General features: G+C 41.6%; 4 protein-coding genes across 4 annotated transcripts in view; 3 read left to right on the forward strand and 1 right to left on the reverse strand.

Annotated features, from left to right (window-relative positions):
• Positions 1–1,993, forward strand: part of LOC310809829 (E3 ubiquitin-protein ligase TRIM35-like) — a gene marked incomplete at both ends in the record, with an annotated part of 2,351 nt that extends 358 nt beyond the window's left edge. Inside the window, 6 exons of the mRNA XM_083677332.1 lie at positions 1–50; positions 388–483; positions 724–954; positions 1,052–1,074; positions 1,158–1,276; positions 1,443–1,993. The exon at positions 1–50 is cut by the window's left edge and continues 358 nt beyond it. Of these exons, the coding sequence (XP_083533458.1) occupies positions 1–50; positions 388–483; positions 724–954; positions 1,052–1,074; positions 1,158–1,276; positions 1,443–1,993 (1,070 nt within the window). The remainder of the gene's footprint in view (positions 51–387; positions 484–723; positions 955–1,051; positions 1,075–1,157; positions 1,277–1,442) is intronic.
• Positions 1–15,000, reverse strand: part of LOC310809905 (protein kinase C alpha type-like) — a gene marked incomplete at both ends in the record, with an annotated part of 125,921 nt that overhangs the window by 77,348 nt on the left and 33,573 nt on the right. The gene's annotated exons all lie outside the window — the stretch shown is intronic.
• Positions 5,269–14,165, forward strand: LOC310809219 (E3 ubiquitin-protein ligase TRIM35-like). Its single transcript, XM_083676413.1, has 13 exons — positions 5,269–5,904; positions 6,216–6,311; positions 6,604–6,834; positions 6,932–6,954; positions 7,038–7,156; positions 7,325–7,871; positions 10,836–10,846; positions 11,570–11,793; positions 12,105–12,200; positions 12,493–12,723; positions 12,821–12,843; positions 12,927–13,045; positions 13,199–14,165. The coding sequence occupies exons 1-13, from the start codon at positions 5,500–5,502 to the stop codon at positions 13,744–13,746; spliced, it is 2,673 nt and encodes an 890-aa protein (XP_083532539.1). The 5' UTR covers positions 5,269–5,499; the 3' UTR covers positions 13,747–14,165.
• Positions 13,994–15,000, forward strand: part of LOC310809220 (zinc-binding protein A33-like) — a gene marked incomplete at its 5' end in the record, with an annotated part of 1,525 nt that continues 518 nt past the window's right edge. The window contains 3 exons of the mRNA XM_083676414.1: positions 13,994–14,014; positions 14,648–14,801; positions 14,944–15,000. The exon at positions 14,944–15,000 is cut by the window's right edge and continues 518 nt beyond it. Of these exons, the coding sequence (XP_083532540.1) occupies positions 13,994–14,014; positions 14,648–14,801; positions 14,944–15,000 (232 nt within the window). The remainder of the gene's footprint in view (positions 14,015–14,647; positions 14,802–14,943) is intronic.

Here is a 15,000-nt window from a genome sequence, read left to right on the forward strand (position 1 = left end):
ACAAATCTCATGACTGTGTCCCAGTAGACGAGGCAGCACAGGAACATAAGGTAAACATCAATTAAATAGATACAATAAGATGACTATTTGAAATTCTGTGGCAGATAGTTAGCTTTGTCACTCGATGTTCTGCACATGCCGGTTGAAAGGATAAAGGGTTGTTGTTTTCTTCACAATGATACAAATGAACGATCATTTCTGTTTTAATTTTACTCTGATTCATCCTTTTTTATCTGAAATAAGAAACATAGTTTTAGCAATGCTGAGAGAATGCTTTTCTCTGACAGACTATAAGGATTATGATAATGATTCATACAGAACTGTGGTCAACCAGATACTGTCAAATGAGTCCAGAAATCTCCTCAGTAAAGTTTTATCTCAATCCAGGAGGAACTCAAGACAGCTCTGAAACCCTTACAGGAGAAGCTGAAGGTCTTTAACAAAGTTAAACAAACCTGTGATGAAACATCACAGCACATTAAGGTACTGTGTAACCGTGCAACCTGGTGTATTCAGTGATGTGGTCTTCTCTTGTTCTGCTCAGTATTGGACACTGTTGACATCTAACTGATAGTCATGCATTTGCAACTCAAAATCACAAAGACAGCAGCATACACTGAATCTAAACTTTGAATAATAATAAGTTAAAGTGAAAATACTTAATGCATTATATGGTAATAAAACTACGATGATCATAAGATATATTCCCCTTGCTGTCTCCAGAGCCAGGCCCAACACACAGAGAGACAGATTAAGGAGGGGTTTGAGAAACTTCACCAGTTTCTACGAGAGGAAGAGGAGGCCAGGATAGCTGCACTGAGGGAGGAAGAGGAGCAGAAGAGTCAGGTGATGAAGGAGAAGATTGAGGGGCTGAACAGACAGATATCATCACTTTCAGACACAATCAGAGTCTTAGAAGAGGAGCTGAAAGCTGAAGACATCTCCTTCCTGCAGGTAAGGACTGCTTTCTCTCAGACAGAAATGTTGAATTAATTAGAAGACTTGTAGATTACCACAACAGTGATGACTATTCTCCTCTGTTCCTCTCCAGAACTTCAAGACCAGTAAGAAAAGGTAAGTGATCTGTCTCCTGTCTATCTTCTCTGTGGTTCTGAACCCAAGCCCACAGCAGCACTGACTCCTGAATGTTCTTCCAGAGCCCAGTTCACACTGCCAGACCCAGAGAGGGTTTCAGGAGCGCTGATAGACGTGGCCAAACACCTGGGCAACCTGCAGTTCAGAGTCTGGGAGAAGATGAAGGGGATTGTCAAGCACGGTTAGTACTGACCAGAAATGGATTAAGAATAACTACTAAATAAATTATTTGAATATGTTCATAGAAATACAACATTAATAAATAAATAATATATAATATATGTATAATATGTATAATAAATAGTACAGCGCATAATGTGTAGAATGCATCTGTGTTTGTTTTGAAGTTCCTGTGATTCTGGACCCCAACACTGCAAGCCCCTGGCTCTCTCTGTCTGATGATCTGACCAGTGTGAGATATAGAGGGTCAATCCAGCAGCTGCCTGACAATCCAGAACGGTTCATGAAGTATGCAGATGTTCTGGGTTCTGAGGGGTTCATCTCAGGAAAGCACAGCTGGGAGGTGGAGGTGGGGGACCATCCTTTCTGGCTCATGGGTGTGGTTAAAGAGTCCAGTGACAGACAGGGTGAGGCACGCGCATCACCAGAGTATGGAATCTGGGCTATAGAACAGAGGGATGGTCAGTATAAAGATGTAATGGGTAAAACCATCACTCTGAAGAGGAGACCACAGAGGATCAGAGTACAGCTGGACTACAACAAGGGGAAGGTGTCCTTCTACGACCCTAAAGACAAGACCCTCATCCACACTCATAAAAATACCTTCACTGAGAGACTGTTCCCCTACTTCTGTATTGGACGAGTTGGTGATGCTAAACACCCTGATATACAGATCTGCCAATCAGAGGTGTCTCTGACCGTGATGTCATCCCAGTGAGGAGTGTATGAGTTTTTTTTTAAACTTTTTTAACTTTTTTTATATTTTACTTTTTCTTATAATTTTAAGTGATTGATTGATTTGATTTGACAACTAACATTTGATTTGATTGATTAATGTTCATGATTGTGTCTCATGACTGTGGAAGGTTTTTTCATGTCTCACTGGTTGGTTGTGGTTATTGTAGGTGAATGTATTTTTACTGCTGCCAATTAACTAAAGGCTTCTCAGGGCCGCCAAAGTGAGTGTTATGGTATCATAATCACAAATATTAAAATATTAGTGCTGTCAAACGATTGTAAATGCTGATTGATAATCAAGTTAACTTATGTTGGCTACATTGGCAACATTTCCTTCTATGTACATTTAAATAAATTGAATATAAGCTTGTTTGCTGATCTGCTGAGTCTGCTACTTTTGACTGGTAACCTAAATGACCTTGCTCTGACCTCATGGTGGGATGGTCATACATTAATAACATGTAGACAGTCATATATGTTTATATCTATGTACAGGATGTAACCAGTGGTAAATATTAGGGTTTTAAGGCTTCTGTCAAGTCAAGTCAAGTCAAGTCTGTAAACCACACCTCTGAACCACCTTAACGAGGGTAAAGTGCAGCTCAGAGTTGTAATGTTCAGCTCTGTCAGACTTACAATACAACAGTTGCAAGTTTACAGCAGGGAATAACAAACAACTAAACCATTACAAGAAAACACTATCAAAAGTGTGATCTCCAAGTGCTGCTTCACTTTTTAGTGAACTGTTTCTTTAAAGTTGTGAAACATTAAAGGATTCTTAAGAGGCGTTTACAGAAGAGGGACTGGCATCGTGTGAGAAAATGGCTGCTAAATCGTCTCTCCCAGAGGAGGATCTCTCCTGTCCTGTGTGCTGTGACATCTTTAAAGAACCTGTCGTCCTGTCATGTAGCCACAGCTTCTGTAAAGCCTGTCTGCAGAAATGCTGGGAACAGAATGAATGTCGTGAATGTCCAGTTTGTGGGATGAGATCCTCAATGAGGGAGCCTCTTTAATTTAGCCTCTCTCTAAAGAACCTGTGTGAGGCCTTCTTTCAGGAGAGAAGTCAGAGAGCTGAGGCAGGGTCTGATGGTCTAGTCTCACCCCCTGGTCTCATCCCTGGTCTCATCCCAGTGAGGAGTGGATGAGTCTGCTTGTGAAACATGAGTCAAACGTACTCATCCTTCTTCCTACCATTTTGAATAATTGGTTGATTTCTAATCATGATTGTGTCTTAAGAATGTGGAGTTCTTTAAAAAAAAAAAAAAAAAAAGACTAATAATAAAATTATAATAATAATTCTAAAACAGTTTTTATTGTTTATTCTGTTTATTGTAAATGTTTTTTTTCACCTTTTTTTTCCCCTGCTGCCAATAAACTAAATGTGGTTCAGGGGCACGAAAGTGAGTCTTATGGTATTAGAATCATGAATATGAAAATATCAGGGCTGTCAAACTGTGAAGGCATTTTTTTATCATAACTTGTAGTGGTTATATTGCTGTGGGACAGTGTTGACATTACACTTACTTGCTTACTTTGCTTAAAAGTATTGTTACGGCCGCAGCCGACGCCCGCCCGTATGTGTCTCTTGTTGTGCTGTCAATCAGGCTGGGCGCTACGATATTCCGAGGCTCCGCCCACTCCGCGGCATCGTCAGCGCGGATCCGGATTGGATGCATCGCAACCAGCGCGCCTATCGGGACCCAGCGCGCCTATCGGGTCCCAGCGCGCCTATCGGGTCCCAGCGCGCCTACCGGGACCCAGCGCGCCTATCGGGTCCCAGCGCGCCTATCGGGTCCCATCGCGCCTATCGGGACCCAGCGCGGCCGTAGAAAAAGTCGGGCCAGCTTGTCAGTCGGCGGGCTGTGTGTGTTTGAACAGTTCCCGTGAGAGACTTGTGTAGAACAATAGACTTTGTAGAAACTTGTTAGCACCCTAGATTTTTGTGTAGACCTGTTAGAAAGAGATACTTCGTATTGTGATACTGTGCATAGCGCAATCGATTATGATTGGTTTATGGTTACCGAAAATTGGGCCAAGTATAGTTTCGTTGTACTGATTTTGCACCACACTTAGTAGATTCCTTTGTTTAGACGCTCCAGGAGAAGAGGTGGCTGTTCTGCACTGTATTTAAGTTTTGTCCACTGCTTTAGGCCAGTGAGGTTTTGTTTTCGCTTTGGTTTTGATTAGACAATGAAAGTTTAGGTTTTGCTCGCCGTTTATGAGCTCTCTTTTGGTTCTATTTGTTTGTTTGAGTTGAACAGCCCCTGCCGGTCCAATTTTCTGTTGTAGTAGCCACTGAACCTGTATGACCCGTGTTACCTTTATAAGACAATTTAAGTTCCTTGTTAATAAAATAACTATAATTTACCAAATCCATCTGGTTATATGTTGCTTCCCTTTCCCCTAGCGAGCCGGGTTGTAACAAGTATGAATCCAAATGGAACAGGCAGAATGTGATTCTTCTATGACTCGTGCTCTGCATTGGGAAGATCTCCTCGTGTGTAAATTGTGGTACATTTAATAAAAGCTCTTTTGCTGATCCCAGATCTGCTGTCGGTCAGTGTTTAGTGATTACCAAAACAACCTAATCCTACGTCATGGTGGGATGATCATACATGCATATCTATACATGGAGACAGGCACTATGCATGTTAGTAACCAGTGGTTAATATGAGGAGGCTAATCTAGGACTGTGTAAGGGGGGGGGGGGGCATGCAGACACAAACACACCGTCACCCACAGAGCTTTACACACACACATACACACACACACACACACACACACACACACACACACACACACACAGACACACACACCGACGGACACACACACACACACACACACACACACACACACACACACACACACACACACACACACACACACACACACACACACACTCACACACATACATACACACACACACACACACACAAACACACAAACACACACACACACACTCACATACACACACGTCTACCATCACAGCCCAGTATGTTTTTCCCAGCACTGTAACCTGAGACTGGGGTTCCTCAACTACAGGAACACACACACACACACACGCACGCATACCTGCATGTACACACACACACACACACACATGCGCGCGCACGCACGGACGCACACGTACACACACACAGGCACACACACACACAGGCACACACACACAGCCACACACACACGTACACACACACACACACGTACACATACAGATTTCCTGTTTCCTGTAAACCACACCTCTGAACAACCAGATGAGGGGGCATTGCAGCTCAGTGTTGTGATGTTCAACTCGATCAAACTTACAACACAGCAGTGGCAAGATTACAGCAGGGAATAGAAGAAGACTAAACCATTACAAGACAACACTATCAAAAGTGGTTTCTCTGCTTCATCTTTCAGTGAAGTGTTTCTTTAAAAGCGGAAGAAAAAAAGTTCAAGTAATCTTCAGAATCTCGTACAGAAGAGGGACAGGCATCCTGTGAGAAAATGGCTGCTAAATCATGTCTCCCAGAGGAGGATCTCTCCTGTCCTGTGTGCTGTGACATCTTTAAAGAACCTGTCCTCCTGTCATGTAGCCACAGCTTCTGTAAAGCCTGTCTACAGGAACACTGGAAAAAGAATGAATGTCGGGAATGTCCACTTTGTAGGAGAAGATCCTCGAAAGACAACCCTCCCCTTAACCTCTCTCTAAAGAACCTGTGTGAGGCCTTCTTACAGGAGAGAAGTCAGAGAGCTGAGGCAAGGTCTGAGGTGCTGTGCAGTCTGCACGGTGAGAAACTCAAGCTCTTCTGTCTGGAGGACAAACAGCCCGTCTGTTTGGTGTGTCAGGCCTCAAAGAAACACAAATCTCATGACTGTGTCCCAGTAGACGAGGCAGCACAGGAACATAAGGTAAACATCAATTAAATAGATACAATAAGATGACTATTTGAAATTCTGTGGCAGATAGTTAGCTGTGTCACTCGATGTTATGCACATGCCGGTTGAAAAGAAAAAAATAATTTTTAGTTTCTGTTTTAATTTTACTCTAATTCATCCTTTTTTGTCTGAAATAAGGAACATAGTTTTGGCAATGCTGAGAAAATGCTTTTCTCTGACACAGACAATAAGGATTATGATAATGATTCCTACAGAACTGTGGTAAACCAGATACTGTCAAACGAGTCCAGAAATCTCCTCAGTAAAGTTTTGTCTCAATCCAGGAGGAACTCAAGACAGCTCTGAAACCCTTACAGGAGAAGCTGGAGATCTTTAACAAAGTTAAACAAACCTGTGATGAAACATCAGAGCACATTAAGGTACTGTGTAACCGTGCAACCTGGTGTATTCAGTGATGTGGTCTTCTCTTGTTCTGCTCAGTATTGGACACTGTTGACATCTAACTGATAGTCATGCATTTGCAACTCAAAATCATAAAGAGAGCAGCATATATTTAATCTAAAATTTGAATAATAATAATAATAATAATAACAATCTTAATCATAATCATAATAATTATAATAATACAAAAGTTAAAGTGAAAATACTTAATGTATTATATGGTAATAAAACTAAGGTGATCATAAGATATATTCCCCTTTCTGTCTCCAGAGCCAGGCCAAGCACACAGAGAGACAGATTAAGGAGGGGTTTGAGAAACTTCACCAGTTTCTACGAGAGGAAGAGGAGGCCAGGATAGCTGCACTGAGGGAGGAAGAGGAGCAGAAGAGTCAGGTGATGAAGGAGAAGATTGAGGGGCTGAACAGACAGATATTATCACTTTCAGACACAATCAGAGCCTTAGAGGAGGAGCTGAAAGCTGAAGACATCTCCTTCCTGCAGGTAAGGACAGCTTTCTCTCAGACAGAAAAGTTGAATTAATTAGAAGACTTGTAGATTACTACAGCACTGATGACTATTCTCCTCTGTTCCTCTCCAGAACTTCAAGGCCAGTAAGAAAAGGTAAGTGATCTGTCTCTTGTCTCTCTTCTCTGTGGTTCTGAACCCAAGCCCACAGCAGCACTGACTCCTGAATGTTCTTCCAGAGCCCAGTTCACACTGCCAGACCCAGAGAGGGTTTCAGGAGCGCTGACAGACGTGGCCAAACACCTGGGCAACCTGCAGTTCAGAGTCTGGGAGAAGATGCAGGGGATTGTCAAGCACGGTAAGTACTGACCAGAAATGGATTAAGAATAACTACTGAATAAATTATTTGAATATGTTCATAGAAATACAACATTAATAAATAAATAATATATAATCTATATGTATAATATGTATAATAAATAGTGTAGCGCATAATGTGTAGAATACATCTATGTTTGTTTTGAAGCTCCTGTGATTCTGGACCCCAACACTGCAAACCCCTGGCTCTCTCTGTCTGATGATCTGACCAGTGTGAGACAGGAAGACGCAATCCAGCAGGTTCCTGACAACCCAGAACGGTTCATGACGTATTTTAATGTTATGGGCTCTGAGGGGTTCATCTCAGGAAAGCACAGCTGGGAGGTGGAGGTGGGGGACCATCCTGACTGGAACATGGGTGTGGTTAAAGAGTCCAGTGACAGACAGGGGGAGGTAGACGCATCACCAGAGTGTGGAATCTGGGCTATACTACAGAGGGTTGGTCAGTATAAAGATGGAAGGGGTAAAACCCTCACTCTGAAGAGGAGACCCCAGAGGATCAGAGTACAGCTGGACTACAACAAGGGGGAGGTGTCCTTCTACGACCCTGAAGACAACACACTCATCCACATTTATAAAGACACCTTCACTGAGAGACTGTTCCCCTACTTCTGTATTGGAGAAGAAGGTGATGCTAAACACCCTGATCTACAGATCTGCCAATCAGAGGTGTCTCTGACCGTGATGTCATCCCAGTGAGGAGTGTATGAGTTATACTTTTTTTTTTTTTCCCTTATTATTCCTTTTTTTATATTTTCTTTTTTCTTATAATCTTCAAGTGATTGATTGATTTGATTTGACAACTGACATTTGATTTGATTGATTTATGTTCATGATTGTGTCTCATGACTGTGGAAGGTTTTTTCATGTCTCACTGGTTGGTTGTGGTTATTGTAGGTGAATGTATTTTTACTGCTGCCAGTTAACTAAAGGCTTCTCAGGGCCGCCAAAGTGAGGCTCATGGTTGTAGAATCACAAATATGAAAATATGAAAATAAGATCATTTATATTAAAGGATGCTTTGTTATTAACAGTTCATATCATTGCCAATCCTTCTTATTGTAACTGCCAACCTACAGAATAAGGCTCTACAGTTTGTGTTCAGTAAACATGAGTCAAATGTACTTCTATTTTCTCCTGTAGATATCAAATGATTGATTGATTGATTTATATTCAAGATTGTGTCTCATGATAGTGGAAGTTAATTATTTTATTTCTCACTACAATGTTTATTGTTTAACCTGTTTATTGTGAATGCTTGTTTCTTTCTTTACTGCTGCCAATTAACTCCATGTTGCCCAGGGGCACCAAAGTGAGTGTTATGGTGCTATAATCACAAATATTAAAATATTAGGGCTGTCAAACGATTGAAAATGCTGATTGATAATCAAGTTAACTTATGTTGGCTACATTGGCAACATTTCCTTCTATGTACATTTAAATAAATTGAATATAAGCTTGTTTGCTGATCTGCTGAGTCTGCTACTTTTGACTGGTAACCTAAATGACCTTGCTCTGACCTCATGGTGGGATGGTCATACATTAATAACATGTAGACAATCATATATGTTTATATTTATGTACAGGATGTAACCAGTGGTAAATATTAGGGTTTTAAGGCTTCTGTCAAATCAAGTCAAGTCAAGTCAAGTCAAGTCAAGTCAAGTCTGTAAACCACACCTCTGAACCACCTTAACGAGGGTAAAGTGCAGCTCAGAGTTGTAATGTTCATCTCTGTCAGACTCACAATACAACAGTGGCAAGTTTACAGCAGGGAATAGCAAACAACTAAACCATTACAAGAAAACACTATCAAAAGTGTGATCTCCAAGTGCCGCTTCACTTTTTTGTGAACTGTTTCTTTAAAAGTTATGAAACATGAAAGTAATCTTAAGAGGCGTTTACAGAAGAGGGACTGGCATCGTGTGAGAAAATGGCTGCTAAATCGTCTCTCCCAGAGGAGGATCTCTCCTGTCCTGTGTGCTGTGACATCTTTAAAGAACCTGTCGTCCTGTCATGTAGCCACAGCTTCTGTAAAGCCTGTCTACAGGAATACTGGGAACAGAAGGAATGTCGTGAATGTCCAGTTTGTGGGATGAGATCCTCAATGAGGGAGCCTCTTTAATTTAGCCTCGCTCTAAAGAACCTGTGTGAGGCCTTCTTACAGGAGAGAAGTCAGAGAGCTGAGGCTGGGTCTGAGGGTCTGGTCTCACCCCCTGGTCTCATCCCTGGTCTCATCCCAGTGAGGAGTGGATGAGTCTGCTTGTGAAACATGAGTCAAACATACTCATCCTTCTTCCTACCATTTTCAATAATTGATTGATTTCTAATCATGATTGTGTCTTAAGAATGTGGAGTTCTTTAAAAAAAAAAAAAAGACTAATAATAAAATAATAATAATAATAATAATTCTAAAACAGTTTTTATTGTTTATTCTGTTTATTGTAAATGTTTTTTTTCACCTTTTTTTTTCCCCTGCTGCCAATAAACTAAATGTGGTTCAGGGGCACGAAAGTGAGTCTTATGGTATTAGAATCATCAATCTGAAAATATCAGGGCTGTCAAACTGTGAAGGCATTTTTTATCATAACTTGTAGTGGTTATATTGCTGTGGGACAGTGTTGACATTACACTTACTTGCTTACTTTGCTTAAAAGTATTGTTACGGCCGCAGCCGACGCCCGCCCGTATGTGTCTCTTGTTGTGCTGTCAATCAGGCTGGGCGCTACGATATTCCGAGGCTCCGCCCACTCCGTCGGCATCGCCAGCGCGGATCCGGATTGGATGCATCGCAACCAGCGCGCCTATCGGGTCCCAGCGCGCCTATCGGGACCCAGCGCGCCTATCAGGACCCAGCGCGCCTATCGGGTCCCAGCGCGCCTATCGGGACCCAGCGCGCCTATCGGGTCCCAGCGCGCCTATCGGGTCCCAGCGCGGCCGTAGAAAAAGTCGGAACAGCTTGTCAGTCAGGGGGCTGTGTGTGTTTGAACAGTTCCCGTGAGAGACTTGTGTAGAACAATAGACTTTGTAGAAACTTGTTAGCACCCTAGATTTTTGTGTAGACCTGTTAGAAAGAGATACTTCGTATTGTGATACTGTGCATAGCGCAATCGATTATGATTGGTTCATGGTTACCGAAAATTGGGCCAAGTATAGTTTCGTTGTACTGATTTTGCACCACACTTAGTAGATTCCTTTGTTTAGACGCTCCAGGAGAAGAGGTGGCTGTTCTGCACTGTATTTAAGTTTTGTCCACTGCTTTAGGCCAGTGAGGTTTTGTTTTCGCTTTGGTTTTGATTAGACAATGAAAGTTTAGGTTTGGCTCGCCGTTTATGAGCTCTCTTTTGGTTCTATTTGTTTATTTGAGTTGAACAGCCCCTGCCGGCCCTTTTTTCTATTGTTGTAGCCACTGAACCTGTATGACCCGTGTTACCTTTATAAAACGATTTAAGTTCCTTGTTAATAAAATAACTATAATTTACCAAATCCATCTGGTTATATGTTGCTTCCCTTTCCCCTAGCGAGCCGGGTTGTAACAAGTATGAATCCAAATGGAACAGGCAGAATGTGATTCTTCTATGACTCGTGGTCTGCATTGGGAAGATCTCCTCATGTGTAAATTGTGGTACATTTAATAAAAGCTCTTTTGCTGATCCCAGATCTGCTGTCGGTCAGTGTTGAGTGATTACCAAAACAACCTAATCCTACGTCATGGTGGGATGATCATACATGCATATCTATACATGGAGACAGGCACTATGCATGTTAGTAACCAGTGGTTAATATGAGGAGGCTAATCTAGGACTGTGTAAGGGGGGGGGGGAGCATACAGACACAAACACACCATCACCCACAGAGCTTTACACACACACACACACACACACACACACACACACACACACACACACACACACACACACACACACACACAATGTTGTATCATCCTATCATATTTCTTGATGTAACGTATGGGAAAATAATACCTGGTATCCATAGAGGCCCCAGGTTTTCCCTTGTTGACCTGATTTACTGCCTACTGGCTAATGTATCACATCACAATCTATGGGTGAGGTCTGGTTAGAACAACGCTCTTTTAAGCTAAAGTTGCCACACCTGCCACACATGCCACACATGCCACTCTCACACGATCAACCTGTCTACCTGGTTTCCTGTAAACCACACCTCTGAACAACCAGATGAGGGGGCATTGCAGCTCAGTGTTGTGATATTCAACTCGATCAAACTCACAACACAGCAGTGGCAAGATTACAGCAAGGAATAGCAGAAGACTAAACCATTACAAGACAACACTATCAAAAGTGGTTTCTCTGCTTCACCTTTTAGTGAAGTGTTTCTTTAAAAGCGGAAGAAAATAAGTTCAAGTAATCTCCAGAAGCTCATACAGAAGAGGGACTGGCATCGTGTGAGAAAATGGCTTCTTACAAGAGAGAAGTCAGAAAGGAGTCAGGGTCTGAGGAGCTGTGCAGTCTGCACGGTGAGAAACTCAAGCTCTTCTGTCTGGTAGACAAACAGCCCGTCTGTGTGGTGTGTCTGGCCTCAAAGAAACACAAATCTCATGACTGTGTCCCAGTAGACGAGGCAGCACAGGAACATAAGGTAAACATCAATTAAATATATACAATAAGATGACTATTTGAAATTCTGTGGCAGATAGTTAGCTGTGTCACTCGATGTTCTGCACATGCCGGTTGAAAAGAAAAAGATAATTTTTAGTTTCTGTTATAATTTTACTCTAATTCATCCTTTTTTGTCTGAAATAAGAAACATAGTTTTGGCAATGCTGAGAGAATGCTTTTCTCTGACACAGACTATAAGGATTATGATAATGATTCCTACAGAACTGTGGTAAACCAGATACTGTCAAATGAGTCCAGAAATCTCCTCAGTAAAGTTTTCTCTCAATCCAGGAGGAACTCAAGACAGCTCTGAAACCCTTACAGGAGAAGCTGGAGGTCTTTAACAAAGTTAAACAAACCTGTGATGAAACATCAGAGCACATTAAGGTACTGTGTAACCGTGCAACCTGTTGTATTCAGTGATGTGGTCTTCTCTTGTTCTGCTCAGTATTGGACACTGTTGACATCTAACTGATAGTCATGCATTTGCAACTCAAAATCATAAAGAGAGCAGCATACATTTAATCTAAAATTTGAATAATAATAATAATAATAATAATAATAATCATAATAATCATAATAATTATAATAATACAAAAGTTAAAGTGAAAATACTTAATGTATTATATGGTAATAAAACTATGGTGATCATAAGATATATTCCCCTTGCTGTCTCCAGAGCCAGGCCAAGCACACAGAGAGACAGATTAAGGAGGGATTTGAGAAACTTCACCAGTTTCTACGAGAGGAAGAGGAGGCCAGGATAGCTGCACTGAGGGAGGAAGAGGAGCAGAAGAGTCAGGTGATGAAGGAGAAGATTGAGGGGCTGAACAGACACATATCATCACTTTCAGACACAATCAGAGTCTTAGAAGAGGAGCTGAAAGCTGAAGACATCTCCTTCCTGCAGGTAAGGACTGCTTTCTCTCAGACAGAAATGTTGAATTAATTCAAAGGCTTGTAGATTACGAAAGCAGTGATGACTATTCTCCTCTGTTCCTCTCCAGAACTTCAAGGCCAGTAAGGAAAGGTAAGTGATCTGTCTCTTCTCTCTCTTCTCTGTGGTTCTGAACCCAAGCCCACAGCAGCACTGACTCCTGAATGTTCTTCCAGAGCCCAGTTCACACTGCCAGACCCAGAGAGGGTTTCAGGAGCGCTGATAGACGTGGCCAAACACCTGGGCAACCTGCAGTTCAGAGTCTGGGAGAAGATGCAGGGGATTGTCAAGCACGGTTAGTACTGACCAGAAATGGATTAAGAATAACTACTAAATAAATTATTTGAATATGTTCATAGAAATACAACATTAATAAATAAATAATATATAATATATAATAAATAGTGTAGCGCATAATGTGTAGAATACATATATGTTTGTTTTGAAGCTCCTGTGATTCTGGACCCCAACACTGCAAACCCCTGGCTCTCTCTGTCTGATGATCTGACCAGTGTGAGACAGGAAGACGCAATCCAGCAGGTTCCTGACAACCCAGAACGGTTCATGACGTATTTTAATGTTGTGGGATCTGAGGGGTTCATCTCAGGAAAGCACAGCTGGGAGGTGGAGGTGGGGGACCATCCTGGATGGAACATGGGTGTGGTTAAAGAGTCCAGTGACAGACAGGGGGAGGCACGCGCATCACCAGAGTGTGGAACCTGGGCTATAGGACAGAGGGTTGGTCAGTATACAGATGTAGTGGGTAAAACCATCACTCTGAAGAGGAGACCACAGAAGATCAGAGTACAGCTGGACTACAACAAGGGGGAGGTGTCCTTCTACGACCCTGAAGACAAGACACTCATCCACACTTATAAAGACACCTTCACTGAGAGACTGTTCCCCTACTTCTATATTGGAGAAGCTGGTGATGCTAAACACCCTGATCTACAGATCTGCCAATCAGAGGTGTCTCTGACCGTGATGTCATCATAGTGAGGAGTGAATGAGTTATACTTTTTTTTCCCTTTTTTTTCCATTTTTTATATTTTCCTTTTTCTTATAATTTTCAAGTAATTGATTGTTTTGATTTGACAACTAACATTTGATTTGATTGATTTATATTCAAGATTGTGTCTTACGATAGTGGAAGTTAATTATTTTATTTCTCACTACAATGTTTATTGTTTAACCTGTTTATTGTGAATGCTTGTTTCTTTCTTTACTGCTGCCAATTAACTCCATGTTGCCCAGGGGCACCAAAGTGAGTGTTATGGTGCTATAATCACAAATATTAAAATATTAGGGCTGTCAAACGATTGAAAATACAGATTGATAATCAAGTTAATTTATGTTGGCTACATTGGCAACATTTCCTTGTATGTACATTTAAATAAATTGAATATAAGCTTGTTTGCTGATCTGCTGAGTCTGCTACTTTTGACTGATAACCTAAATGACCTTGCTCTGACCTCATGGTGGGATGGTCCTACATTAATAACATGTAGACAGTCATATATGTTTATATCTATGTACAGGATGTAACCAGTGGTAAATATTAGGGTTTTAAGGCTTCTGTCAAGTCAAGTCAAGTCAAGTCAAGTCAAGTCTGTAAACCACACCTCTGAACCACCTGATGAGGGTAAAGTGCAGCTCAGAGTTGTAATGTTCAGCTCTGTCAGACTTACAATACAACAGTGGCAAGATTACAGCAGGGAACAGCAAACAACTAAACCATTACAAGAAAATACTATCAAAAGTGTGATCTCCAAGTGCTGCTTCACTTTTTAGTGAACTGTTTCTTTAAAAGTTGTGAACCATGAAAGTAATCTTGGTTTATATCACAAAAGTAAGTGATCTGTCTCCTGTCTATCTTCTCTGTGGTTCTGAACCGAAGCCCACAGCAGCACTGACTCCTGAATGTTCTTCCAGAGCCCAGTTCACACTGCCAGACCCAGAGAGGGTTTCAGGAGCGCTGATAGACGTGGCCAAACACCTGGGCAACCTGCAGTTCAGAGTCTGGGAGAAGATGCAGGGGATTGTCAAGCACGGTTAGTACTGACCAGAAATGGATTAAGAATAACTATCAAATGGATTATTTGTTCATGTATGTTCATAGAAATATAACATTCTTCGTGTACAACAAATAATATAGTATATAATGTGTTGAATGCATCTGTGTTTGTTTTGAAGCTCCTGTGATTCTGGACCCCAACACTGCAAACCCCTGGCTCTCTCTGTCTGATGATC

The sequence above is a fragment of the Argentina silus genome (genome assembly GCF_951799395.1).
Source record: "Argentina silus genome assembly, chromosome: 9".
In the NCBI taxonomy this organism is placed as follows: domain Eukaryota; kingdom Metazoa; phylum Chordata; class Actinopteri; order Argentiniformes; family Argentinidae; genus Argentina; species Argentina silus.

Coding starts and splice junctions, on each gene's coding strand:
- LOC310809219 (XM_083676413.1), top strand. CDS start 5,500: ATGGCTGCTAAATCATGTCTCCCAGAGGAGGATCTCTCCTGTCCTGTG. Junction 6,955..7,037: donor TTCAAGGCCAGTAAGAAAAG/GTAAGTGATCTG, acceptor ATGTTCTTCCAG/AGCCCAGTTCACACTGCCAG. Junction 7,157..7,324: donor GCAGGGGATTGTCAAGCACG/GTAAGTACTGAC, acceptor TTTGTTTTGAAG/CTCCTGTGATTCTGGACCCC.